This window comes from Oryza brachyantha, chromosome 8 (genome assembly GCF_000231095.2).
Source record: "Oryza brachyantha chromosome 8, ObraRS2, whole genome shotgun sequence".
NCBI classification, from domain to species: domain Eukaryota; kingdom Viridiplantae; phylum Streptophyta; class Magnoliopsida; order Poales; family Poaceae; genus Oryza; species Oryza brachyantha.
The window spans coordinates 231,616-258,473 of record NC_023170.2 but is presented as its reverse complement, the minus strand read 5'-3'; the positions used below and the strand labels follow the sequence as shown (position 1 = coordinate 258,473).

Genomic DNA, 26,858 nt, shown 5'->3' with positions numbered 1-26,858 from the left:
CAGGCAGCTACATCATCCTGCAGAATAACCAAGAGATGCTCCATCTCCATGAAGTTGCTTACTGAAAAGAACAGAAATTTAATCTCCTTGACATAATGCAAGGATACATAAATGTGCATTACATTTACAAATATTTATACAGAGAAACAGTGTGTACCATGATTTCAACCATTCTATGTAAATAACAGGAAATACTTGTAAAGGAAAAGGGGTTAACAGAATCATACCAGGAGATCTGAAAAGTTGTTCATCAACAAAAAGTGATTGGAGCACACTGAAACTAGATGATGACAATTTCCAGCAAACAGCAAAATCTAATTATAATAAGGGCAGCAAGATCTAGAGGCATTCAATCGGATTCTTATGTTTTTCATGCCAGTAACTGAAGAGGTATACAGACGGAAAAAAAATATAAAATTACAAATACAACCCAGAAACTTTGATATATATAAACATGTGTATCTATGAAGTTAGTAATGTCAGAAGTTACAAACTAGTTCATGTAAAGTGCTTCCCCTTCGCAGGTCTAAAATAATCATCAATTTTGTAATTTCACTATAATAATTGTGAAATTAACAATGAATATTGGTATAGATACATGTACTGTAGGCCTCACTTGCCCCTAGCGACTTGCCTAAAAACTGCAAACTTCTGGGGGAGATCAATGGTGAGGCCCTCCTATGTACACCATTTTACAAAACAAAATTAATTTCCAAATAACAACTGGATAGGATCCAACAAAACTGTCAGAGAAGTCATATACAGAGTTATTCAACTGCCTCAGTCTCAGTTGGATGCTGAAACAGATTGTCATCACTATGGACTTCTACCAACATGTTATTGTTATGGCCAAATGATTTGCTTGGTCCTGAAGAATTTTCAGGACCCCAAGTATCTGGAACTGTGAGGAAGTACTTGGCCATGAACTTCCGAAACCTTTTCTTGTACTCCTTGGGAGAGACTACAGTTGGCGAAACATTTTTTGGTACTACCAGAGAAGTCTTCACCCATGTTTCCAGCTGCTTGTCCCAAGTGTACTGCCTCAGATAATCGATGATACCAAAAACAAGCTCGTTCTTTTGTTTGTCCACTCCCACAAGCAGGGAATAGTCCATAACGTTAACTGACTGCAAGTTCAATAAATTTATAAGACACATTTTAATTGAAAGCCACAATTACCTGCAATCACATTGAGGATTTGCTTTATACATACAGTTAGAAAAGATGTGTCATTCCAGATTGCACGTTGCAAAAGATGCTTTGTTCGTCCACCAATATAAATTGGAGAAACACGCATGTCCTCAACGTAGTTTTGATCCAAGTAAACAGTGTCACGGTCATTGGAGTGTGCGACGTGTCGTGAAAAAATAGCACCTTTAAGATCATAAATCCGTGAAATATTGTGCCCAAATAGAAGATTTTCCATCACCATCAGATCAATCTTTACCTCTTTTCCATGCCTTGTTTGCTTAACCTGAGAAAAAGCAACTTGTATGAAAATCATCATAAAGTCAGGAATGTATTCAAATAAATTCCAGTTATCGCTATAAAGTACCTGATAGATTCCCAATATTTTGGCAAGGCAAGTTTGGCTTCCAGTATCCAGAGAATGGTAAACATGCTTGAAGTAATCAGGGGCAAATTTTATGAAGGACTCAAACTCTGTCTTCTTTATTTGCTTTATGATGAACCTATCATCCACTGTCTTTGCAAAGAAAGCTTTACTTTTTCCACCCTGAGCATTCCACTTCTTGCAGCGACTTAAGGAAGTAATATATGCAAGCTCAGATGGGCAGCACTTCTTTCGAAGATCATGGAATTGTTTAGCATATATGCTAGTAACTGAATATTTGCCTCTGAGAGCTACTTTCCCATTTACAATGATCTCTGGATGTACTGAAGAGAACAAAGGCAAGTTATCATAACCAGATAGGTCATCCGATGAAACTGATGAACCAAAAGATAAAAAACTTGCATCAGAATCTGAAGATCCGATGGATGACCATGCTGATGAGTTAAGAGAACTTTCAGACAGAAAGCTATATGATTTTTCCATTGCTTTAGCATGCTCTCCCCTGGAATCCTCTGTCTCATGGCGTTCCTCGGATATAACAAGAGCACGGGCTATTATACTAGATATCTCATCCTCCAGTACAGATAAAATATTACCTCCTGGACCAACAGTGAACTGTGGAGAGCTCATGTCTTCATGTTGCTCAAACAAGCAAGAGATATGAGATGGAGAATAATGGTTGACAAGTTCAAATTTCTCCAAAAATCCATTTTGTATGTCATTTCTGTAATCCAGCTGGCATTCATGAAAAGGATTCCAAAACCACCCTTCCCCGGAATTTCTGAAATGATTGGGACTGTTTGAAAGCTCCTGCTCCTTAGAAATTGGGCATGTGACTACCCCATCACCCTGGACATCTGAAATTTCAAATGAAGGAATTTTTTTGGTTTGTGATGTGCTATCTACCTCTAGTTGACAAGGAGCAATGGAGGAAACCTCAACCTCTATATCTCCAGTGCAAGTAAGTTGAGCACAGTCAGCCTCCTGATTTTCAGCAAGCATGGGTGCTGCAATATCAACTGATTGATGGTCACAGTAGTTACTTGGACACTCAGTCAAACCAATTGCACCCAAAACTGGTGTAGTTCTATCACATATCAATTCGCCAGCTTTCTTTTCGGCCTCCTGATTTACCCCAGTATTCTTGGCAGCAGTATCAACAGGATCCTTGCAATTAGCAGCACGCCCTTGTCCAGCTGAAGCACACTTAAAAAGTTGATCCAGTCGATGGTCCCACACATAAAGTTCAAGTAGAAGATCCTGGTAGGACCAATTGATATCAAGAAGTTCACGCACAGATTCAGACAGTCTCCCATTTTGATCAATTGTCTTCTCTAGAGAATCCTGGATGACAAAAAATAATAATTAAACAGAACAAACATCTACAAACAAAATTCCTACTGTGATATGCAGGAAAGCTGTTTGTCGACACTTACATCAATGGAAATGAAGGATGCTTACCTCAAAATAGGCCTTTTCTTTGATCAACAACTCTTCAAGTTCAGAAAAATCTTTAACAGGGGGAGAGCCAATGCAATCAGTTGTTGTCACATCAAAGAGCCGATCCTTTAAGTGTTGTAGCATGAGCGCTACATCAGAGAAAAGCCTTATACCTCTAGCAAGAACCTTGAAAGATGCAACAAAAAAAAATTAGGCTCTAATATATGTGCAGAGACGAAAAAACTTAGCATGATTAAGCTGAGGTTAATAAGACATACATATCTCCTCTCTTCTTTAAACCAATCCTGCCTGCAGGGATTGTCAAACTGGAGGGCAGTTTGTGGTTTGCAGGTTGTATAAATTTCAACTGATGAGTACCGGAACATTGCAACTTTTGAGCCCAGCCTGAAAGCAGTAATGAACAGACAATAATGAATGTCAAGAGAAGACAAAAGATCCTACTTGTATGTGTTTCCACAGCATAACTATGCTTGGTAAATGGTAACCAAGTAGTAGTGTTTCTGCTTTTTTTTTTTAGGATGCAAACAAAGATACGACTAGCTGGCTAGCTTACCCAAAAAAGCGTAAGCAGTCCCTGTTCACCAAATGTCCACATATTGAAAGTCTTCTTGCTGCAGAATGGCTTGAAAAACTGAGTTCCAGGAATTTTCCAAATGAGAGATTGCGTGCTTCAGATGATATGAGAACTCTTGGAGTCGATTTGGACACCCCGTGTTCATTCTCACATCTTAAGCATCTGGTCCACATCCAAATTTTCCCTTCGGATCCACCAGGTAACTGAAGTTGAGGCGCCATATACTTGACTAGAACTGTCAAATTCCCATTCCGATGAGTGTAAGAGTACAGGTGAGACTCTGGAGGCTCTCCACATGAAGAGCAGCTCAGTTTCTGGTACAAATTAACGTCATTGAGCTGAGTAAGCATCTTCATAGAATCTAGTTGTGTTACTAAAACAGAATGCAGTATTTCATGGATGTAGGAATAAAAGCTACTTGAGGTCAAAGTAAAAGGTGAATAAATGGTGTACCTGATTCTGCAAAATGTCTTGCAAATAACGCCCTAAGGACACATCAAAATTCCCATAATATTTTATACGGGAAAGATGGCTCTGCTCACAAATACTCTGCTTTGTGATGCATTGACTGGACATCAAAATCAATATGCTGTGAGAATCAAGTGCATCATCAGCTTGATCTTCATTAGCAGTTTTCTCTTTGCTAATGATAACAGTGGTGTTTTGGTGTTCCCTATCTTCTACCCTAACAGGTGATCCTTCAGGTTTGTCTTGTGTAGAAGAACTTGTTGGCATTACATCTTCAATTATTTCTTGTCTTTGGTGATCTTGTGAGAGATCCACATTTTCACTAGAAACTGCAAGTTCTTCCACCTTTGACCCAACATGAAAACCATTATCAACAATTTCTTTACCAGATTCAACCTCGCCTTCTATCTGATTACCAGATGTTTCTTGCAAGGATGTGACAGGTAAATAAATATTCTGATGACATAACCTGCCAACATATTTACTTAACGATCCTGAGACTGATGGTTGAGACCTTTCAGAATGAAGTGGTGGCTTTGAGTCATGTCGGATACTTGCAGATTCTCCAAATTCGTTTGAGGAGCTGTTTGTCATTGAGTCTACCTTTGTTGAAGAAATGAGAGATTTCCTCGCATCAACATAGCCATTAGAAGTAGTGCTGTACATTCTAAGTGCTGGAGAGTCATCGCGTGAAGGAAAGTCAGAGGCACCAAGAACAGATGGGTCGTAACCATTTGCTGAGGGCCCTGCCATGGCAGTAACAGAGTTCTCTCTTGAAGCATTTTGATCATTCAAAAATATCCTCTGATCTTCAAAGAATGATGTTTCAAGAATCAAATGGTAAGCTGCAAATACTGTGTAGTGCATGACTTGCTTGATTTTCTTCAGTTCTTCACTATTTGCACCTCGTAGCAATATCTGGATTAGAAAGAAAGCATTTATAAATATGAACTAGTCAACATGTGTCTACTCTGTCCAAAGAAATTAGTGTGCATGGAAGGAGTCATATTGATTTGGCATCTGTTCATCATAATTGACAAATGGCGCATGAAACTTCCTACCGTATACCACAGTATGATCAAAACCAGGTTTGTTATTGTTAAGACCATAGAGTGCATCGCTCCTGCCAAGCTTTATTTGCTAAATTCACCATAATTGACAAGCGGCACATGAAACTTGCTACTGTATAGCACAGTATAATCAAAACCAGGTTTGTAATTGTCAAGAACCATAGAGTGTATCTCTCCTGCCAAGTTATATTTGCTAAAATTTGGCATGCTCTGCCAAGAGACAAGGAACAGTTCATTTGCCATGTTTTGAGAGTATTCCACTCTAGCCTCTACTGTCCCTTTAGTAAGTCAAGAGATAAAAATCTTCAACCTCTTGTCACTTGGATATATGGCAGATTTCATCAGACAAGTACTATCAGGAATCAATTACTGTTTGAAGTGAAAGACAGCAAGCTAGAATAGGTTCCAGTTATTAGCTCCATACAAGAGAGATGGGGTGTTTTGATTAGAGAGATCTCATGGTCACTCAAAAAAGGATGAGGGAGATTTCAGGGAGAGCAGAATAATATAGAAGCAAAATGCATAAACACGTTATATATGCTACAATTATGAACTAGACATACCGTGCAACCCAAAGGTCTGGGGAAGCCTTCCAAGAACATTAATGTTTTTGATAGCCTTTTTCCACCATCACTGACATTGTTATGATCCTCAATGAACTTTTCTATGTGGAAGGAGTCACACCGTTTCAGCTTTGGTCTATCCAAGACTTCTGAGAATGAGATTATGGGAGAACCTGTACAGCGTGCAATTCTTTTCAACCGGTTGAGCTTCATATCGAGAATTAGAGTAACACCTTCTTTCAGAAGAAGTTCTTGTATATCCCGTGAAACAGTTTTCTCAACCAGAATAACATTAGGACTACATATTTCCATCATTTTACTAATAGCCCTCTCCAAATGGTCTTTTTCCTAATTGTAGAGACACAAAAAAGGAAAGTATTAACCTTCTAGCCAACAAAAAATGGAGTTGAACATTACATCTGCATGCATATATATGTACTGGCAAACCTGATCCATTGAATTAAACGATGACAAACCAACATCAGAATGCCCAAGGACACCTTTGAGAAGCAGCAGCCTAGGATTGTGGCAACTGGTCGGCATGTGCTTGTGAGCAGCGTTCTTCTTGAAGACTAACCCTTTGATCACCTCGCTGCAATCAATATTGCAAGATGAAAGGGTTACAATTTGAAACACAAACAATAATTCCAATGTTTTCAATGAAACTTCTTCAGTAAGGAACAAATTATTTTTCACCTTTGCCGACGTGTACCAGATGCTATACATTTGACCTTGATGTAAGATCCAGGGTCCATTTCCTTTCCCTCGCTAGCATCTGGTTTGATCAGTAGTGCAGCTTCCCACGACAGGGAGGTAAGGATATCAAGCCAACTCTCACCACTCTCTCCTTTGGAAAAGGAGATACCAGCAGATGCCAGAAACCGACTCACAAGTATCTTTAGCTGCCCATTCATGGCATCTAGCATCGCGTTTTCTCGCTCGTCCCTAGGATTGGTGCTGGCCTCCTCCTCCTCATTAGTTGCTGGGAAACTTGACTGGCCCCACTTGATTCCATCACCATAATCATCGTCGTCGTCATCATAAGCTATGTTTGTGGAAACGCTTTCAGCTTCGTCGTCCTTGTCTGCAGCTTCAGGTGGTATCCAGATGCTATCATTCTCAACACATGATGAGTCCATAGTCCCATTTTTGCCATTGGTACTCTCAGCCCCATCGGAATCATCACCAGACTTAACCGAGTGATCATCAATAGAAAGGGCATCACGACTCATATCTTCATGTTTGCTCGGCGAAGCACTAGAGTAATTGTCATCTGTGGACAGATTGCTGCTGCTTCTACGCTTTTTGGCATCCCCGATCCCATTATATCCAGAATGCTCTGCATCGGACACGTTGTGATCACTGTGATTACCATCTGTAGCCTCAGACAAAGCGTCCCTGTCAGTATGAGAAAACATCGGGTCATGATGCAAACAGATACATACGACGACAATAAAGACAGAGTGTTGGCAAAGTGAAACAAGAGCAAATTAATAGTGACTTGCAAGGCATGACATGTGTGCGGCAAGGGAACTCCCTTGCCTCAAGGGCAATCCATCCTACCTGGCGTGGCAAATAAACCTACCGATACAGGTAACAACTGTCCCTGTGGTGTGGAAGAAGTGAATTGACCCAGGTTACAGGTGTGCAAGATCCCAAAAAAGAAGTTAGGACTGGGTGCTGACAAAATGTTTAAAACATGGATGGATGGATAGATTGAACGTTAAGCAATTAGTAATCCTAGTAGTGAGTGCAATTGTGCGTAAAAGGAAAGGGAGATCCACAATGGGTGGGGGAAGATGGGAGTACCTTGTTGGTGGATCCATGTCGTGGCGGGCACATGACATGGCCTGCAATCTGCAAGGGCAGGGCAGACGTCACATACACGCTGCCCCTCCGAGCTCCGGCGCCGGCGATCACCGCTCCGAATCGACTACCTGACAATGACGAAGCAGGCAGCTAGGCAGTCAAACCTCCATTACCACGTCGAGATGCAAAAATCGATGGAGGGTCACGAGTTGAGAATTACAAAAAATGACTTTGCAGTACAAATTCGACGCAGATAACAATTCGTAATGTGAAGAGGAGATTGAACTGGAATCCAGGAGAAGGAGAAGAAAAGGAGGAAACTTGCATCAATTGGGGAAAAACAATCAGGTGTGGCAGGAGTCCAGGCTGGCCAACATCAATAATTTAAACACGGAAAGAAGCGATTTTTTTTTTAAAAAAAAAAGAAGAAGAGAGACAGGAGGCGCGTCGGTCCAAGTCAGCGCCCGCGCGCAGTGGGGAATCAAAAATCAAAATCGACGACAACGCAAAATGGCAAACGAACAATTACTGATTGACTTTAGAATCGATAACTTTTTGAATCAAAAGCATCGACTTTGGAATAGACGAGAGAGAACCCAATCCAATTGCAAGCACGTCGACGTCGGTTTCGCAAAGGGAAAAAATATCAAAAATTTGCCAAGCGATGAATGAATCAAGAAAAGGAAAGAGCAACAGAAATCTGGAGGTAGGCAGAGTGCGTGGATCTAACCTGTGGCAATCAAGGTCAGATCTTCTCCGGGCCGCTTTGGCTGCACAAGAACTGGGCAGTAGAGTAGCCGCGGCGGCCGGCAATTGCTGGAGAAGGGGAAGGAGAAGAAGAGAATGGAGGAGAGTTTTGGCGTGGTGGAGAAAGCAAAGGGAAGTGGTAAGCTTATGGTTGAATTTGGTGAGTCCAATTCGCCAAATCGTGGCCGATCTCCGCCTCCTCGTGGAGCCCACGCACAACTATCTTCTCTTTTTCCTTTTTTTTTTCTTTTCTTCTTTTATATAATCATTAATTGTCAGATTTATTAAATTTAATTCTCAACGGATTCAGATTGAGAGGAGAAAATACATTGTCGTCTAGGAGTATCCAATCCATCCAGTCCAGGAGCCAAGGAACACGACGCCGCCAGTACCTACCGTATCGTACCGCCTCCCCCTCTCTCTCTGACCGCGTCGGGTGCGAACGTACCCTCGATCCATCAATTAGAAATATTTATTCCTTTAATATCCATTTTCTACCGTTTCACAATAGGCTATTTTTTTCTTGTCAGTGAGAAACAGTTTAGTTGTTACCCTTATCAATTGTGCGAAATTTTGCTATACATTTAGAGTCTTATAGATTTATCTTTTCGTCTATGCTCATCGCTTTTAATTTATTTTTGTTATTTTCTATTAGATCGTTAAGAATATATGTATATACGTATATAACTTTTATTTATATAATATGAATATAATGTTTTGTTTTTTTCCCTTAGAGAACCCAAGGACTACCACCTTAGTGCAGGAGAGGGAGTAATAACAACATTGCAATACACACAAAAAATTTGTGAGATGTAAATATGATGTAAGTGGGTGCAATTACGAACGTAGATTGAGTGACATTGCACCGTGATATTCTGTCACTAACATGTGGACCCACATGGATCCAGGCATATGCGAGGCCCACATGTCAGTGACAGAATGTCACCGAAAATGTCACGGGACAATGTCACTGAATCCGAATAGGATACTACAATTACAGTGTAGCTTGCACGTAGCCCTGAGATTGAGGCAGAGGCAGGTGCGGAAGGAGAGAATTGGCGGAAGCAGCACACCTCGCGGATTTTATGGAATGTACATATAAATTCTATATTATAGTCCCAATATAACTTATATTATAAATAATTGTATATTGTCTTTGTATTTGATGATTTTTAGAGGATAATTTATAGACAGATGTATAAATAGTCTTTGGTGAAATTAGTACGTGCCGGATTAATAACCAAATCAAGGGAGTTTAAACCCGTGGATTAAGCCATACACTCAAGCTTTTACCGCTTCCAAATCTTCGTAAATTAGCCTGGAATAAAGGTTGACATATGGATCATCCGTATAATAATATTTATAAATCCCGTGACGACGTATATGTATGCCTACGTACGTATGGTGTTCTGTTCATCACCATTTTTTCTCTAAAACACCACTAACTGTGACAAAGAACATTCCAAGACGTTTTTAGTTACCATCACTGCAATGCATCTCGGTCTTTTGTTATATATAATATAATGATCCGCCGTTGTCATATCACCTACATATATGTTTTTTAAACTCATGCATTATTTTTAGATACATAATATTTATATTTAGATATGGATAAGGCTACATGAGTGTGGGTAGTGCATGGATAACCGGGTAAAACAAGTTTTAGAGAAAAAGTTCTTTAGAAGGACAGATTAATGAGAGGGCTCTAAAAGGATTTTGAAAAAGCAATTAGGTCCCTCTCACTGGTTTTTTGCTGACGTCGATGACAGAATATGCAGTTTGGAGTTTGGCTGGGTAACTAGGGCTGGTTCGCAGAGGGAATATTAACTTTAAATTCTCTATCTTTTTCCATCCGCATGTTTTTTAAATTATTAAACGGTATATTTTTTTTGCTAAAAAGTTTTTTGAGAGTTGTTTTAAAAAATCATATTAATTCATTTTTCAAATTTACAATAGCTAATATTTAATTAATTATATACTGGTGGATGTTCTTGTCGTGTTCTGTGTCCGTTGATTAGACTGCTTTGAAACCCCTCGTGTGGCGGACGAGCCTAGATCGATCTAGCCAGCGATGTTCGAAAATACACAGACACCTCGTATTGGAGTCAAAAGGCCACCCCGAGCGTCCCAGGAACTATGCCATGGTTGAATTTTCAATTATTAAAAATAAGTAACGGTGTATTCTCGATTATTAAAAATACGGCCGGGGATGCTGTAGTATGTAATCTGAACACTAATTCATTTCGAGCAGTCAATATCGACAAGACTCTACACCGTGCAGTGTTGTTCATGATATGAACAACACGTACATGCAGGGCTTAATATCCCGTTCATAGAGCACAAAACAAATTAAAATTATAACAATATCATTTTCGCTACAACCTTATCCTATAAATCTAGATAAGCTCGTTGCCATTATAACTTCATGCATGTATGTATGATCAATTCAACCTTTCTATAATGACATAATTCATGTTGTGCTAGCTGCCGGATTTGAAAATTAACAAGAAAAGTATTATCGGGAGACTTGGTTTCACCCTTATACCATATAAAGAGAATTGTCAAACCAAATATATATTTCCTTTCTTGAAGCGCAATCTCCATGTGTCATTTTCATGACGATAGTATGTATTTTTGAAAAACTTGGAATGAATCCACAGGATGCATGGTATATACACAAATGATGTATGCAAATTAAAGGTATTAAAACATGCCAGGGGCTGATTGTTTGGGCATATTTGTAAATAAAAAATAAATTATGAATAAACTTATATATATATATATATATATATATGTTCTTAGCGATTCAAAAACTAAGATTAAAAAATAAACTATAATAAAAAAACACCAAAAATCAATTCTTAATTTAATTTTAAAAATTTAAATTTTAGCTTATAATTAAGCATAAACAGAAGCGTAAAGACCATGACGCTAGCGGTGTTGTCTAGACTCAGGATTCAATCCTTATACGTACGTCTGGAATCTTTTCCTCTATTGTAGATTGAGCGCACCTAAAGTTAAAATTTTAAACACGTATATTTTTCAATATTTAATAAAAATATTATATATGAGTAAATCTGTCACATGGAAAGCACTTCGATCCATTTTCTTAGGCAGTGCCAAGAGATTTGCCTATTAATTTCAAAGCCGGCAGGGCATGTGCTACTTGACCGGGAACTATTTTCATTATTCCTGGTCTTATAAATGTATCGAAGAAATGTGCATATTGTTAACGGAAATTAGTAGCCAATCTCTACTTGAAATACTATATGCCTATATGTATCACTGTATCAGCAAATCTTAAACATCTTAACTAGTTTGTTTAGAAATGATGTAAGAGTGATACTGCTGGATTAGAAATTAATTAAGGGCCATTTGAGAGATCGAGAGAGAATAAAATCTCTATATCTATCCATACATACAAAAGAAGAAACGTGCATGGTACATCGAACGGTATCTATCTCCTGGAACTGGAAGTAGTGCAGGGCAACAACAAAAAGGCAAACACCAAGCTAGCATGCATGATGAATTGCTTACAAGCAAAGTGAAATGATTAAAACAAACAATTAATTGAATATAAAAGGAGGATCACATAGCTCATTATTTGGACAATTGCCTACTTATTGTTGATTGAGATTGAATATATAGGGGGTCTTGCTTAATCATTAATGAATTGTTTAATTAATGAAATATGAAAAGAAAAACAGTGGCTGCCTGCATGCGGGAAGCAAATGGATACATACTGGTCAAAGTAAAGGAAATTAAGGAACATTAATTCACGCATCGTATCCCTGGTTTGACCGTGTCGGTACGTTTGGATGCATGTCGGATCCAATTAGCAATCCTTCACGCCACCTACAATTAATAATTTAATTAATTATTTAAGACAAATATATATCCATGTGTTGTGTTTTCTTTCTTATCATTTGTTGGACGAAATCCGTGTACTCACTCCAATCTGTCTGTCTATTACTACAGTTTGTTTACATATGCATGTTTGTTTCCTCCCCGAGGGAATCTCTAGTCATTTTCTTAATCAATTGCTAACATGGCAAAGATATCCTAACAAGGCCAAAGGCATGGATGCTTGATGTTGCAAATTAAGGGAGTTCTCATTTCGGAATATCGGAAGTTTAATTAAGAGCTCAATACGGATATTTAATTGGTTCATAAGTAAATTCAAATGAAAAACTTTAGTAATGGAAGTTTTCGATTGGTTAAAAATACAAGGCTAGTGTAGACGTTGCTGTATTTTAGGGAAAAAAAGTTGGATAATAATAGTTATTTTGAAACGATAAGGTAAGTATATATTTTTTTTATGGACTGAAAAGAGAATGGAAAAGCGCGCGTATATATATATATATATATATATATCATAATTTCTAGCAACCACGTGAGTACGTGATATGCAGAAGGAAGGATATGTACACAGTAACATAGCTAGCAGTGGTCTCTTTTGGCATCGTAATTGCAAATGAAGAATACTCTGTAAATAAAACTTTTATAGGTTAGCGATATAAAAACAATGCTAAAAATAAACTGTAATAAAATTCACAAAATTAGCTTTAAATTTAAGTTTAAAAATTTAAACTTAAACTTTCAAAGAGGCTTATATATTCTTTGGATCGAGGACGATGAATCAGTACGGATAATGAATTACTCTATGATGGATACTTGACATTGCATGCAGTTGATAGCTACTAGTTCTAGTAATTGATCAATCAATCAATAATTCCGCTAGCTTATATATGTGTGCAACTTTGTGTTCACAGGCAGTGTCGTGTGAGAATCAAAAGGGACACGTACGTACCGCATAAAGCTTGCACACGTGGCTAGCTAGCTAGGTGCATGGATCGATGAAATTAATTAATTAATAATCGATTACTGGCACATAAATATCATATAGCAATATATATATATATATATAGAGAGAGAGAGAGAGGGGAGTAGAAAAGAGTGAGTTTTGTTCAAACTGATTTCAGTGATCATATATATGGCCGGCGTTGGTGGTCGATCAGAAAAAAAAAAGAAGTACTAGCAACAATATATCATAGAGCTAGCTTAATTGTCAATCATACACGTACGGTGCATTGCTATGGATATAGAACCTCCACGTACGCATGCATATATAAGAGTATACCTGGGCCTACAAATTCTTAGCTTCGTCTTCATGGCTCGTTCTATGATTCCAAGGGTCATAAGCTAGGGCACTCAGTACCATGGATCCGGCCTTTAGTTTGAATATTTTTTCACTTACAGTCTTAGTGTCTTACAGTAACTAGTTATCATGCATCTAAACTGACTAAACAATCATCACTGGCTAACAAGATGCACAGTGTATTAACTCACAAGTGTTAACTTGTAATATAGTACATATCCTCGATGTTGACACTAAAATTCAAAAAATAAAATAAAGAATATTAATTAAAAGATGGAACAAATTAAAAAAAATTATTTATGACTAAAACTTTTTAATTTGTGTTCTTACCCGTTTAAAAAATGCTAGAAAAAATAAAGTACAATACGAACACTTTCAAATCTAATCTAATATTAAATTCAAAGTTTAAATTTTTTGACTACAGATAAGAAGCCAACAAGTAAATAAATGATAGAGCTACTAACATTAACCAATAGATTATCATCATCTATTAGTATTCGTAAGCTGAGTAATCAAACCACATGGCATATAAAATATAAGTTTAGTTAGGCCACTCCTGGTTTCGGTCCTAGGTAGGTATGTCCCATCTACAGCTTTAGTTGGCCCTGTTCGTTTTTTTATTTGTACTTCTCATTAAAAGTCAAAATTAAAATTTTAATCTTTTCATACATCCCTATGTATATAGATCTATGAAGATATAAATCGTATATGCACTCTAATTCAGATTAGGTCATAATAAGAAAGAAAATTATATTGTGCAGAGATAAAATTGTTGAACTGCCGGAAGGAGGCCATGAGTGAGGCGGAGTGTGGAGGAAATTAAAATGGTGTGATTGAGGGAGAGATGAGGCCGACAAGGAGGAAGTTGGGCCGGGCCTTGAGTGTGCTTCCCTATCCAAAAAATGGATGTTGATGGGCCGTATTCTGGAAATCGATACTGACGGCCCATTTCACAGTCGGGCCAATCGTATGTAGTACAGAAGAAAAGTAAAGTTTACTACTCCAGTTGAGTAGATTCATTCATAGCCACATAGGAGTACATGCATGTACACTGACACAGGCAGAGGCAGGCAGTAGTTAATAGAGTAGAGGGATGCTAGCTGCACATCACATGTAGTAGTAGCTGCTCTCTCTGGTTTGTGACCTCGAAATCCCAATCTAACAAGATCCAACCGTACGTACGTCTGGACCATATATAGGTGAAAAGAAAATGCATGACCACACACATACATATGCACATATATGCATGAATTGTTTTGAACGAGAAATAAATAAAATGGACGGCCAAAGAAAAATGTTATACGATATCAGATCTGGAGCTTATATGAAGCTCCAAAGAGATCGAAGCGAGGCGACCACACGCGGCGATGGCAATCGTGTGGCGGTGGTCGCCCCATCCACCCGCTCGCAGATAAGACAACCAGTCATCGCTCGCCACGTGGCATCCTCCACCTCCCTTCTTATTGCCTCCTTCCCCGAGCTCAGCCCACCCTCCATCTCCCTTCCCTCTTTCTCCTCCTCTACCTTAGCTAGATAGCTAGTACTAGCAGCAGCGGCAGCCATGGCCACAGCACTCAGCAGCCAGCTCCGCGTGCCTCTCTCCCTCCGCGTGGCGGCGGCGCCCGCGCCCGCGCCCACCCGCGTGTCGGTGCTGCAGGCCAACAACAAGCTCGGCGACAGGCTGCGCGTGCAGGCCACCTTCAACGTGAAGCTCATCACCCCCGACGGCGAGGTGGAGCTGCAGGTGCCCGACGACGTCTACATCCTCGACCAGGCGGAGGAGGAAGGCATCGACCTGCCCTACTCCTGCCGCGCCGGCTCCTGCTCCTCCTGCGCCGGCAAGGTCGTCTCCGGCGAGATCGACCAGTCCGACCAGAGCTTCCTCGACGACGACCAGATGGCCGCCGGCTGGGTGCTCACCTGCCACGCCTACCCCAAGTCCGACGTCGTCATCGAGACCCACAAGGAGGACGACCTCATCTAATTAAATTCCTCCATCCATTTTCACTTCGATACCTAATATTATTTATCATCTCTCCTACGTACGTCTTAATTATTTTCCCAGCTACCATGCATGCAATATAATACTGTATGTAGTATACACGTACGTACATACGTATCCTATACTGCTACTCCGTATATGTACATGCATGTGTGCGTGTATCCATCTTTTGAGTGAGATAACAGGCGTGCCCTCCAATCGGGTTGTTTATTAAATTAACGGGGTAATTTCGTTCTTGCCCCCTGCTTTAATTTGATGTCTACTGATAATCCGATGTTTGTTAATTTCTTGGATTTTGCCACCGTTTTACTTCTATCTATCTCGGATTGTCAAGTTAATGGTATTAAATCTTTGGTTAAAAAAATACTATATGTCCTTAATTGTTGTGTTATGTTTGTACTCATTTTATATATGCACTTAAGTAATATATATTGCACGTTAAAGCAAAGACAATAACAAAATTGTCCCTTAGTTTATATATATATATATATATATATATATATATATATATATATATATATATATATATATATATATATATATAAAGTTTGTGCTGTTTGCAAGCTCTATCTTTTGGATACTCGAATAATTTTCCACGAGCTGCATGCAGATGTACAGTCTTACTATGTACATGTGTGCGATTTGTATGTAAGCACGGGAGCAAAATACATGTACAGATTAATCGATCCACACAGGTTAAGATCGATCGATGTGACAACATCATCGATCGACCATATATAATTAATTCCTACTGATCGAATTCATATATATGTTCCACAGAATTTAAGCAAGCCCTCATCCGTAGATATATATGGAACTCCCACACTGCACTGCTGTAGCATATGTAAATTGCAAATGTAGTTGGTAACGGTAGGAAATGATGGAATACAGGCAGTATTTATACTTTGTATAATATATACTGAAAAAGAGAAGGAAATATTGAGAGTCTTGAGACATTATCGTGTGATCCTGGTTGCGCCAACTTCGGATAAGACGCCCAGTATATTGCCGCCACGTCTCCCTCCCTCTCTATCCATGAATGTCCCTTAATTTCTTTCTCCCATTTCTTCCGTCCTTCGTTTTAAAATATAATATAAATAATATTATTGTTTATGTTTTTTCTGTTTTAAAATATAATATACTTAATATTATTATTTGGGACAAAGTACGTATTAAAGAAACTAAAAGATTTTTTGCTTTAATGGTTAATTTTAAATTGATTATATTTTTCTAATCATCTAATTGGATGTGAAATCATTGTAATGAATATATACATAAATACTTATATTATAATATAAAATTTAAATTTACAAAATGCTTCTATTTAGAACAGATGAAAATACCAAAAGCTAGCTAAACTAGGAATGGCGGCCATGGCCTCTATTTTGATCAGATCGTATGTATACAACCAATTAATCAGGCAGGGCATGCATGTATATATGTTGTTGAACATATTTTCATCGGAAGAAAGATAGGGATGATACTCCCATCCGTTCCGCCACATGCCCACAGCTTATTTAAAACACCCTCCCTGGCTTTCTTTTCTTATTTATGTTTATGTTTATATATAATTAAACCATAAATTCTAAGGCTTAAATTTGGAGTTGATATCGTCGGAGTTTTTTCAATGTAAACTTCAGGATTTGTTTAGATCGCTAACACGTAGAGAAGAGAACAAGCAAAAAAAAAAAAAAAGAAGAAGATTGGGTCTTTGGAACTAATTAAGGATGATAATAGGTGATGTTTTGTGGGTTGGCTTGTTTTATGTTGGACATGTCTGCCTCTGCCTGCTGCTGAGTCTCATTAAGATTTAAGAACCGATCGAGCTAGCGCATCGATGCACAAAGATTCAAACTAGCTTGCTATATATGCACGGAACAAACAGTGATCAGCTCATGGGTACACATCAACTTATTACCGAATTAAATCTCCCACACCATCCTTAATTATCAGTCTAGCTTGATAGCAGGTTTTAAATGTTCGTATGTAGCTATCGCCATTAATTTTTGCGTCTACGGCGTGAAAGTGCTATCGCCATTAATTATCACAGTGAGCTGAGTAGCACGCTTCCCAACCGCTAAACGGTGTATTTTTTTAAAAAAAATTCTTTGAAAAAGTTATTTTAAAAAATGATATTAATCTATTTTATATTTTTTTAATAATTAATAATTAATTAATTATGTTCTAATCTATTACTGCGTTTTTGCGTGCTGGATAACTAACTCATCCCCCTCTTCCACCGAACACGGTCTACGTCCCTTACTTATGTTAGTTTCCGTTTTCACTTATTTGCTGTCATGCATATATAATTTAGAAACAATTAGTGGCTAGCTAGGCTCATTTAACGGCCACTGTTAGCTTTTTGAGGAGATTAATCACTAAATATATATATTGGCTCGATCAAAGAGTGCCGGTGTGCTAGCTGCTGGGGCGACACGTACGACAGCAAGGCGGTAGGCAGCGGAAAGGGGAAGGACGACGAAGGTGGCATCGATCGATCGATCAGTCCGGTTTACATAGTTCTAGACTAGAGTGCACATGATGTACACACACGTATCAACCAGATAGCATAGCATAGCATGCAGGACGCCACGTTGCTACTGCCCCGCTACCAACGTTACGTGTGTCCTCGCATCGATCAGCTTTCTTAATTTCATGGCTTAATTTCCTATATACTTATTTACTCGTTCTGTTCCGCTACAAAATTAATGTAAAATATTATCTATATCTATCTATCTATCTATCTATATATATATATATATATATATATATAATATGTTTATTAATAATTTAGATAAGGCTGATCGATAATCCGATCGAGTGAAGATGTTATCCTATATATATATATACACACACACACAGAGTAAGGAAGGCGATCGTGAGTCTCTCACCATCTATATATCAGCAGATCGAAGAAGATAGATTGAGATCGATCGAGAAGGAATTGAAGAATCAATCAAGAGAGAGATGGAGTCACAAGCAGCTAGAAGAATAGATCAAAATATGGCGACGAGAAAGAAGGAGGCCGTGAGGATGAAGCACGGCACGGCGCAGACGAAGGTGAACGGCGACGACGAGATGCTCCGGACCGGCTTCGTCGACGGCACCCCGCTGGAGGGCGGCAAGATCGCCGACTCCCACCCCGTCCACCTCTTTCCCCACCACCCTCCTCCTTCTCAGTCTCAGCAGCATCCGGATGATCAGAAGATCATCGCCGACTCGGAGCTCTTCTCCGACGCCGGCCGCGTCGCACAGGCCAACAATAGTCAGCACAAACAAGCTTAATCGATCGCACAGTCGATCCTGCTGTTTTGTTACTCCATATCCATATATATATATATATATATATGTATGTAGACTAGACTAGTAGTACGAATAATATCAATATGTATATGGTGTACGTGCAGCTAGCAGATAATAATCAGAGGTACGTACGTAGCTACCTATATATCCTTTTTCAAGTCAAATAAAATTACCTGCACTTCTATTTCCCTGCTTGACTGGTTGTGATGTTAAGCTTCTGCTTTCTTTTCCTCTTTTTTTTTTTTTTTTTGGGGGGGGGGGGGGGGGGGGGGGAAGCCCCCAAGGTGGGGTGCAGCTTCTGCTTTCTCAAGACTGTTGCGAGAAGTTGGAATATTATGTGTCTTGATGTAAGCTGTAGCCCCAGCAGATAATCTTTTGAGTCTTCTTATAAACAAATCTTCCCTGTGTATGCAGGGGCGATTGAATTTTATTGGGAGAAAATCAAACCATAAATTTATAAATAAAAATAATTTATGATAAAATTTTTATTACATTGTTTCTAGAAAATAAACTATAATAAAAATATCTAAAATTAACTTGAAAATTCAAAATTTTGTCTATCCTTAGCATATAAGCAAAAGAAGATGAGGACAGAGAAAGGAAGTTTATGCATCATAATATTCATAACTGCTCGGACTGCTTCTGCTGTATCTTCCGAGATACTCGTAACTCTCAAGAGAGATCTTCGTGACCAGTTGAAGTACACGTACACGCGGTATATATAATTTTATTTCTCGAACACGCAAAAGATTTGCAAGTCAATATATGAACACGCAAAAGATTTGCAAGTCAATATATTAGAAAAAAAGATTGCTGATACATATCGTATACGATCAGACCAGTCTTCAGCAAAGACCCTAAGAAAAACAAAGTCAATATATTAGAAAAAAAGATTGCTGATACATATCGTATACGATCAGACCAGTCTTCAGCAAAGACCCTAAGAAAAACAACGCGAGAGGACCCTAGGAAAAACAACGCGAGAGGGGAGAGCAAAGACCCTAAGAAAAACAACGCGAGAGGGGAGAGCAAAGACCCTAAGAAAAACAACGCGAGAGAGGATCGCTGATACACGTTGCATACAACCAAACCAGCCTTCAGCAAAGACCCTAAGAAAAACAACGCGAGAGGGGAGAGCGCATATGACCAGACCAGCCTCCAGCAAAGACCCTAAGAAAAATAACGCGAGAGGGAAGAGCAAAGACCCTAAGAAAAACAACGCGAGAGGGGAGAGTCTAGACGCTACAAGCTAATCTTTTAACAAAACGCTTTTAACAAAACGCTATAAGCTAATTTTGCAACAGAACGTCGAAGAGGATGAAACACATACGCTACGCTGATATCTCCCAGCATGACGTCGAGGGATGCTACCCCAGCAGCATGACATCGAGGGATGCTACCCAGCGGCAGCAAAGACCTTAAGAAAAACAACGCGAGGGGGGAGAGCCTAGACGATACAAGCTAATCTCCTACAAAATGCTATAAGCTAATCTTCCAACAGAACTGCGAGGGGGGAGAGCCTAGACGATACAAGCTAATCTCCTACAAAATGCTATAAGCTAATCTTCCAACAGAACGTCGAAGAGAATGAAACATATACGCTACGCTGATCTCCTAGCATAGCGTCGAGGGATGCTACCCAGCGGAAGAGCACATTAGGTACTCTGAACGGATGGATTCGAGCACATCCTAGAGGGAAATAGATCGTGATTAAAAACCTGACGATTGCGTTTCAATCAGAACCGTTAAGAGACGAGAAGCACATCCTGGAGGGAAATAGATCGTGATTAAAAACCTAACGATTATGTTTCAATCAGAACCGCCAAGAGACGAGAAGGACAAGAGAGTCAAAAGAGGGAAATAGATCGTGATTAAAAACCTGACGATCACATTCCAATCAGAATCGCCGAGAGACGAGAAGAACAGGAGAGTAAAGCTAACTTTTAGATGTTTCAGAAGGAGGACCACGACAAAGGCCACCAGTCAAAGCTGGCATTCACTACGAACGGCAGATAATACTTGTGTGAGAGACGTGATATCTCCCATTTCAAGTGTCAGAAGTGAAACAGTTTTAGAGGCTTAAACTCATAATTAGCCAGTTTCGCAAAAACATGGACTACAATTATCTGGCGTACAGTTGATATTGAAACCGTACAAAGGAAGAACGAAGCAAGAAAAATACACTTACACATATATCCAAGATCAGAAAAAGTATTAGAGAGCTACAAAACATTCACCGAGTAACAAATTATTGTTAAAGCTATAATAGTTTATACACATGTCAAAACAGTAGCTAAAAAGAAACAGACCACTACACCAACTCTATAATCATCAGCTATAATACAAGCCTCAAATTATACGCAGTCAAACCATTCCTTATGGACGGATGGACATTTGGTTCGTCAAAAACTCAGGAAGTATTTCTTCGGGTTTAAGATCACCAATTTTCCCTCTTACAGACAATTGAAGTAACCTTGTTCGATCACCATAGTGGATGCCAGTAATTAAATAGTTCCTATATGAACCTGCTAGTTCTGTATCAAATAAGATGTTCTGATATATTGCACAACTGTTCGTGAAACAGTTAACTTCGCAAGAGTAGTCAACATCTTGGTAGTGACTGATCCGATGTCACAGCACACAAGCTTCGATTACAATCACGACAATGTTGTACATGGACCTGGTGTAATTATTATTGAGTTGAACCATAGATGATAGATTTCTCACCGATTCACCAGGGTGCTGTTGCTGACCCTATTGTGGTGACTGGGGCACCATAGTAAACAGGCTTGGCCCTGACTCTCTGCGGTGCATCGGGTAAGGGTGTTGCTGGCCCAAAGAGCTACGATAATAACTCGGAGACTCATGGTGAGAATGGGAAGTACCCAGGCTGGCAGATCCGTATTCAGAACGAGAGACATGTGGCATTCTATACCCGATGTTGATCGGTAGAGACAAATGACCACCTCTCAGAGAATGCATGGATGCTTGGTGCGGAGTGTGAGAACATATTTGCAAGGTCTACATTGCTTCTACTTGTACTAATAAGAGGTGGGTTAGTATAATATCTTTGGGGATTATAAGTACGGGGGGCACTGGAAATGGAGTAAGCGCGGGATGTGAACTGTGATGAAGGATGATGTCTTATTGGCCTAGGGGGAGATGCTGCCACTGCTGACCGGAAAGAAGACAAAGCTGTTGATTCAGCGGGAAGGTGAATAATAGAGGAAAGCAAAGGGGTAAACTCTGATGCAGGGGGCTTTGAGGTTCCAGCACTTGCATCTCTCTTGCACACAGGGCAGAATGTTTTCCAAGAGGTCAGCCACATGTCCACACAAGTCGCATGGAACTCTGTAAAAGTAGAACAACCAAAGCCTGAGGTGACAAGTCAAGAATAAACCACATGGCAGAGGGATCAATTAAAATGCAATACTCAACTAACTAAACCAATTGCATTGAATAAATGCAGTAATCTTCATATGAATTACACTGTGGATCCAATAAATGCAAGCACAGCATCACTTTGTTGTAAGTGATGATGTGGCATGTGGTTAAGGCTGTTTTCCAAGAAAAAAATATATAGTTACAGAAATCATTAAGGCTGTTTTCCGACCATTTTCATCCTTAGCTGCGGAAACATCGATCAACACCACTAAAATTCCAGAGATAAGGGCACTGCTGCCAAGATTTACTCCACTACGGGATCAGGCAGAAAATAAAAATGTAGCAAGCACATATTCCATTGAATTGGCATCTCAAGCAGAAAGGAAATGCATAAATCTACAATGATCATGACGGAAGATTTTTACCACTCACACAAGAATATCACTTTTACTAATCCTAGTAATCGATGTTGCTTTTATATCCATAAATCCTAAATGTAAACAGGCAATATCAACTAGGAACAGATTAATCTGATTGTATATAGAACATGAAGTCATTGAAGACGAGAACCCAAATAATCAAATCCAATAAAGCTATTCTAAAATATAATTGTGATCTTTAGATGTGAGAGGAACATACTGTGATGACAAGGCAACACTCTTAGTTTTTCTCCGAAACTGTAGTCTTCCAAGCAAATGGCACAAGATGATGATGTACTGTTGTCTTCTTGCACTTTTGTAAAGATAAGACTCGGCATTGCTTTAACTAATTGACTGCTCATTCCATGAAATTCCTGAGTTACAGGAATCCTTCTCCTGTCCCGCCTTATCTGGTGTCTTCTCACAAAGAAATAAGTCGCTAGAACAGCAGCCATAGCAAGCAGCGATGTGAAAGAAATTGCCATGATAGACCAAGCTGAGCTTTCATATACTGGTAGTATCCACACCTCTACATCAGTCTTATCTGAATATTTCTTTAACACCTCTCCTGAAGCCTTAGAGAGGAATACCGCATATATCTGGATCCCAGAAGAGCTCCCAGCCACTGTAACAATTTCTAGTCAAAACACTACTGCACATACATGCATAGAGCAAGTAATATATCTGGTTTATACAAGGATGCTAATTATTGCTTCTTTAATAAAAAAAAGAATGCTGATTATTCCTGCAATTTAGATCTTGAGAGAAAGATATGATAAAATTTATTTTTCTACCATCTCTAACATGTAGCTAATAAAGCATCATGATACAGTATAAACAATCTGATCAAAGCACAGGAACACCCCTTTATATCTATGTCATAGTCATGGGTGCCCTATTGTTAAAGACATAAAAAAATGATTTCAAGATGATAAGAAACATAGGGTAGATGTCAGTAGCATTACTTGAAACGAGAGCGCCGCTGTCTTCATTATCATATACTATCACGGCCTTGAATCCGGCATTCTGTGCATTTCTAACTTTATCGTCAAATTGGCAGCCACCTCTTATTACCAGTGCAAATGGTGAAGCAGGACCATCGACTGCTTTCTTTCTCAATGGACTACATGCATCCAGAGGTTCCACAGTGTAGATTGCACCTTTTACACCTGAATCTTTCACTGCTGGAGCTGCAAGTCATTGAAATAACAATAAGTTGTCAATAATACAAATAGGTTGGTGCAAGCACCAGTACAGTGCTGCACATTAACAAAGTATAGAAACATGCAAATGACTAGAGAAGAATTAGTAAAAGCAACTACAAGTACAACAACTAGAAGACCCATACAGTACAACTACCATGATCCAAGAAAAACAAATCATCGATTTATCAACTGTCACTCAAGATTAGCAGCATTTGTTCGGGAAACAAACTAGTGTAACATCGGAATAAAAATTAACAACATGTAGAAGCAACAATTAACAACAGAACATAACGTTTGCTGTGCACTGCCTACATTGGTAGGTTGTCGATCAGTAGTGAAATGCAGGGAGACTGGGTAGGTTGTAGCACTCACCAAAAGTTGCCTCGACGTCATCAAATGACAAGGTCATGTTATTCGCCATCAGCACCACATTGCAAGCCCCCAGCTGGGCCATGAGACAAATGAGTGCGGGAAACAAAAGGGGAACTCTCCCTCCTTTTGTACAGTTCATTTTACTAGAGCAATTATCCTTTGGCAATACTGTAGAAGAGAAGAGTGAATTCAGACCCGCCACTTTAAAACTTAAAACGGCTTCACTTGAACACCAATCGACCGATCAGCTATAAGGCCTGCAATAGCAATCCAAAATTGAGCCTACGAAATAAACATCAGGAGCAGTACGTTATGGACTGACGCAAACAATTTTTGCAGCTGTATGGAAAACATCGGTTCCTTTTATTTTTAGATTGCCACATCATGAAGAGAACTCTCCAAACCGCAGACAAAAACCTAATCTATCCCTTCTCCCAAATTTTGCCCGAGCACTCTCCGAAAATAAGTTGAACTGGATCACCACCGGAACACTAAAATGGATGGTGGTTTGGAGGAAAGACGACATCTTGAGGTCGAAATCACGCAAGAAACCCCCTAGAAAGAAACAAGGTCCGAAAGATAAGCCCTAACCCCTTCCGTATCCAAATCAGAATATCAGATCAGATCAAGCAAGGGGGAAGGAAGAATCTAACTAATAGTAACGTTGGCGGGAGAAATGCATCATGAGGGGAAAAAGGGTGAACCTTTGATGGATTTCCAACCAGGAAAGTGGAAAAGGGGGAAGGGAAGAAGAATGAGCGGGTGGTAGGAGGAGGAGACCTGAGACTGAGAGCAGAGAGGCCGCGTGGGGATGGAGACGTCGGCTGCCATGAGCATGAGCGAGGGGGGAAGAGGAGGAGGATTACACGGTGGAGGGCAGAGCAGCGACCGCCGGCCGACGGAGGAAGGCGATGAGAATGGAGAAGAGATGTGAAATAGCTGCAGGAGTAGAAGCAAAACAAACAAACAAAATTGTCGTCCTCGATCTTCAATTCCTGTACAGTGCTCCAATTTTTTTCGAGAACGTACTCCAATTTATTAGTATTGCTGAAATGAAATCCTTGCGTTTTATTATATTTCTTAAAATATAAAATGGCACCTACTCATTGTGTGCTTTACAATTTGCCACGTCCAGAACATCGTAGGTGATTTCGCAGTGCTCCTGTTTGAATCACTAGCTTCTTACTAATTATGCTCCGAATTATAAGTTTCTTTATTAATACCTACACTACCCAAATTTATTAAAAATTAATATATACATTTATATGCGTATTAAATTACATTTATATAGACATAGAAATAACCAAAAAATTATAATGTGAAATAAGACAATATTATATTTACCGCCCTGTCCTCACGCTACCTGAGGAACAAAGGAAATAGCACATCGCGGTCTAAGGTTTCGATCCCCTTACCTTCTCCTGTCGCGGCAACCAGTAGAAAACTTCTCTCTGTGCTTTTTGGCTGCGTATACACCCTCGGCCCAATGTCTACTCGCTTTGCTTTGCATTGGACTATTTCTTATCGCATCCCAAAGACGCTTGCCCTTCTGTTTGCTTCTCATCGAACCGCTCCAAAGCCCCGACCGCATTTGCGATCAGCCTCTCTCCAGACACAAATGAGCATGTGGCCTCGCTATAGAAATCCGTTTGCTACTTACTACCAACCTTTTGCAAATTGCTACCGATCCATACCCAATTTTTTTTTACTCTTTTCACTTTTATTTATACTTATAAGTTAAAATTTAAATTTTTAACCTTAACTTAAGTAGACTTTGTTTTTTTATTATAGTTTATTTTTCAGTCTTGACTTTTAGATCGCTAACAACAAATATGTAAAAGTTGTATTTAGAAATATATCATATCTCTTTTTTTCCATACAAAAGCGAAACAATCACCCTACCCCACAGTTTCTAACAGACTGATGATGAACTAAAGTCTCAAAGTAAAAGTATCATCTCTATCGTCGTAAATCATCAAGGTCATGTGAGTTAGGTGATCACCCAATTCCTAAAGACATGTATTGGCTACTGTAGAGAATCAGAGACCAGACCACAGCAGCCGAAATCCAGAATGCACTCATGTTGAAACTTATTTGTAGTACAGGTCTAAAGTCATCTCCATGTAGTAGCTCGTTAGTTTTATCCTTTGCTGTATTCCTTCTTATCTTACGTCAATAACCTAAAACTGCATGCTGAATTGCCAGTTTAAAGTTTTATGGTCACGGTTAATTCACCAAGTTAAGATTTTTGTTCGTGCAATGAATTCTGAAAAAGAGATCATGAACAGCTGGGAGTAAGATTTCCAATTTTTAGGCCTTGTTTAGTTTCCAAATTTTTTTTTCAAAAACATCGCATCGAATTCTTGGATACCTAAATAAAGCATTAAACATAGATGAATAAAAAAACTAATTGCACAGTTACGAAATAAATCTTGAGACGAATCTTTTGAGCCTAATTAGTCCATAATTAGCCATAAGTGCTACAGTAACCAACATGTGCTAGTGACGGATTAATTAGACTCAAAAATTTCGTCTCGCAGTTTCGAGACTAGCCGTAAAATTTGTTTTTTCATACTATCAAACGTTCGATGTGTGATTTTTTTACTAAAAAATTTTGACAACTAAACACCACCCTAATCGAACCGTACTCTCTAGTATTGTGTACTAGTGTAGGAGGTGTACAAAAAGTTCTAGAGCACGAGGGAAGCTGACATGTGGGCCCCGATCGACGCTGATCCGGGCCTTCTACT

The 26,858-nt window shown here is 39.2% G+C and overlaps 3 protein-coding genes across 3 annotated transcripts; 1 reads left to right on the top strand and 2 right to left on the bottom strand.

Moving 5' to 3' along the window:
* Positions 1 to 348: 348 nt before the first annotated feature.
* On the bottom strand, positions 349 to 8,466 carry LOC102708455 (putative 1-phosphatidylinositol-3-phosphate 5-kinase FAB1D). Its single transcript, XM_006658963.3, has 12 exons — positions 8,249 to 8,466; positions 7,519 to 7,646; positions 6,406 to 7,107; positions 6,157 to 6,301; positions 5,710 to 6,057; positions 4,062 to 4,994; positions 3,588 to 3,922; positions 3,292 to 3,418; positions 3,035 to 3,199; positions 1,556 to 2,917; positions 1,214 to 1,474; positions 349 to 1,127 (listed from the first exon to the last, which is right to left on the bottom strand). Exons 2-12 carry the CDS (start codon positions 7,554 to 7,556, stop codon positions 768 to 770), a joined length of 4,776 nt encoding a protein of 1,591 aa, XP_006659026.1. The 5' UTR covers positions 7,557 to 7,646; positions 8,249 to 8,466; the 3' UTR covers positions 349 to 767.
* A 6,430-nt stretch (positions 8,467 to 14,896) lies between these two features.
* LOC102708170 (ferredoxin-1, chloroplastic) lies at positions 14,897 to 15,676 on the top strand. Its single transcript, XM_006658962.3, has one exon. It carries the CDS (start codon positions 14,985 to 14,987, stop codon positions 15,405 to 15,407), a length of 423 nt encoding a protein of 140 aa, XP_006659025.1. The 5' UTR covers positions 14,897 to 14,984; the 3' UTR covers positions 15,408 to 15,676.
* Positions 15,677 to 21,482: 5,806 nt separating this feature from the next.
* Positions 21,483 to 25,100, bottom strand: LOC102707887 (receptor homology region, transmembrane domain- and RING domain-containing protein 2-like). The gene is given in 5 exon segments (XM_040527006.1): positions 21,483 to 21,735; positions 21,737 to 22,079; positions 22,752 to 23,156; positions 23,497 to 23,721; positions 24,109 to 25,100. Coding segments are annotated over 5 exon segments (1,365 nt in total). The 5' UTR covers positions 24,248 to 25,100.
* Between the last annotated feature and the right edge of the window lie 1,758 nt (positions 25,101 to 26,858).

Excerpts from the sequence above, each read along its gene's own strand:
- LOC102708170 (XM_006658962.3), top strand. The coding sequence starts at position 14,985 with ATGGCCACAGCACTCAGCAGCCAGCTCCGCGTGCCTCTCTCCCTCCGC.
- LOC102708455 (XM_006658963.3), bottom strand. The coding sequence starts at position 7,556 with ATGTCATGTGCCCGCCACGACATGGATCCACCAACAAG. Across the intron at positions 2,918-3,034 it reads AAGAAAAGGCCTATTTTGAG|GATTCTCTAGAGAAGACAAT; the intron begins GTAAGCATCCTT and ends TTTGTCATCCAG. Across the intron at positions 1,475-1,555 it reads AAATATTGGGAATCTATCAG|GTTAAGCAAACAAGGCATGG; the intron begins GTACTTTATAGC and ends GCTTTTTCTCAG.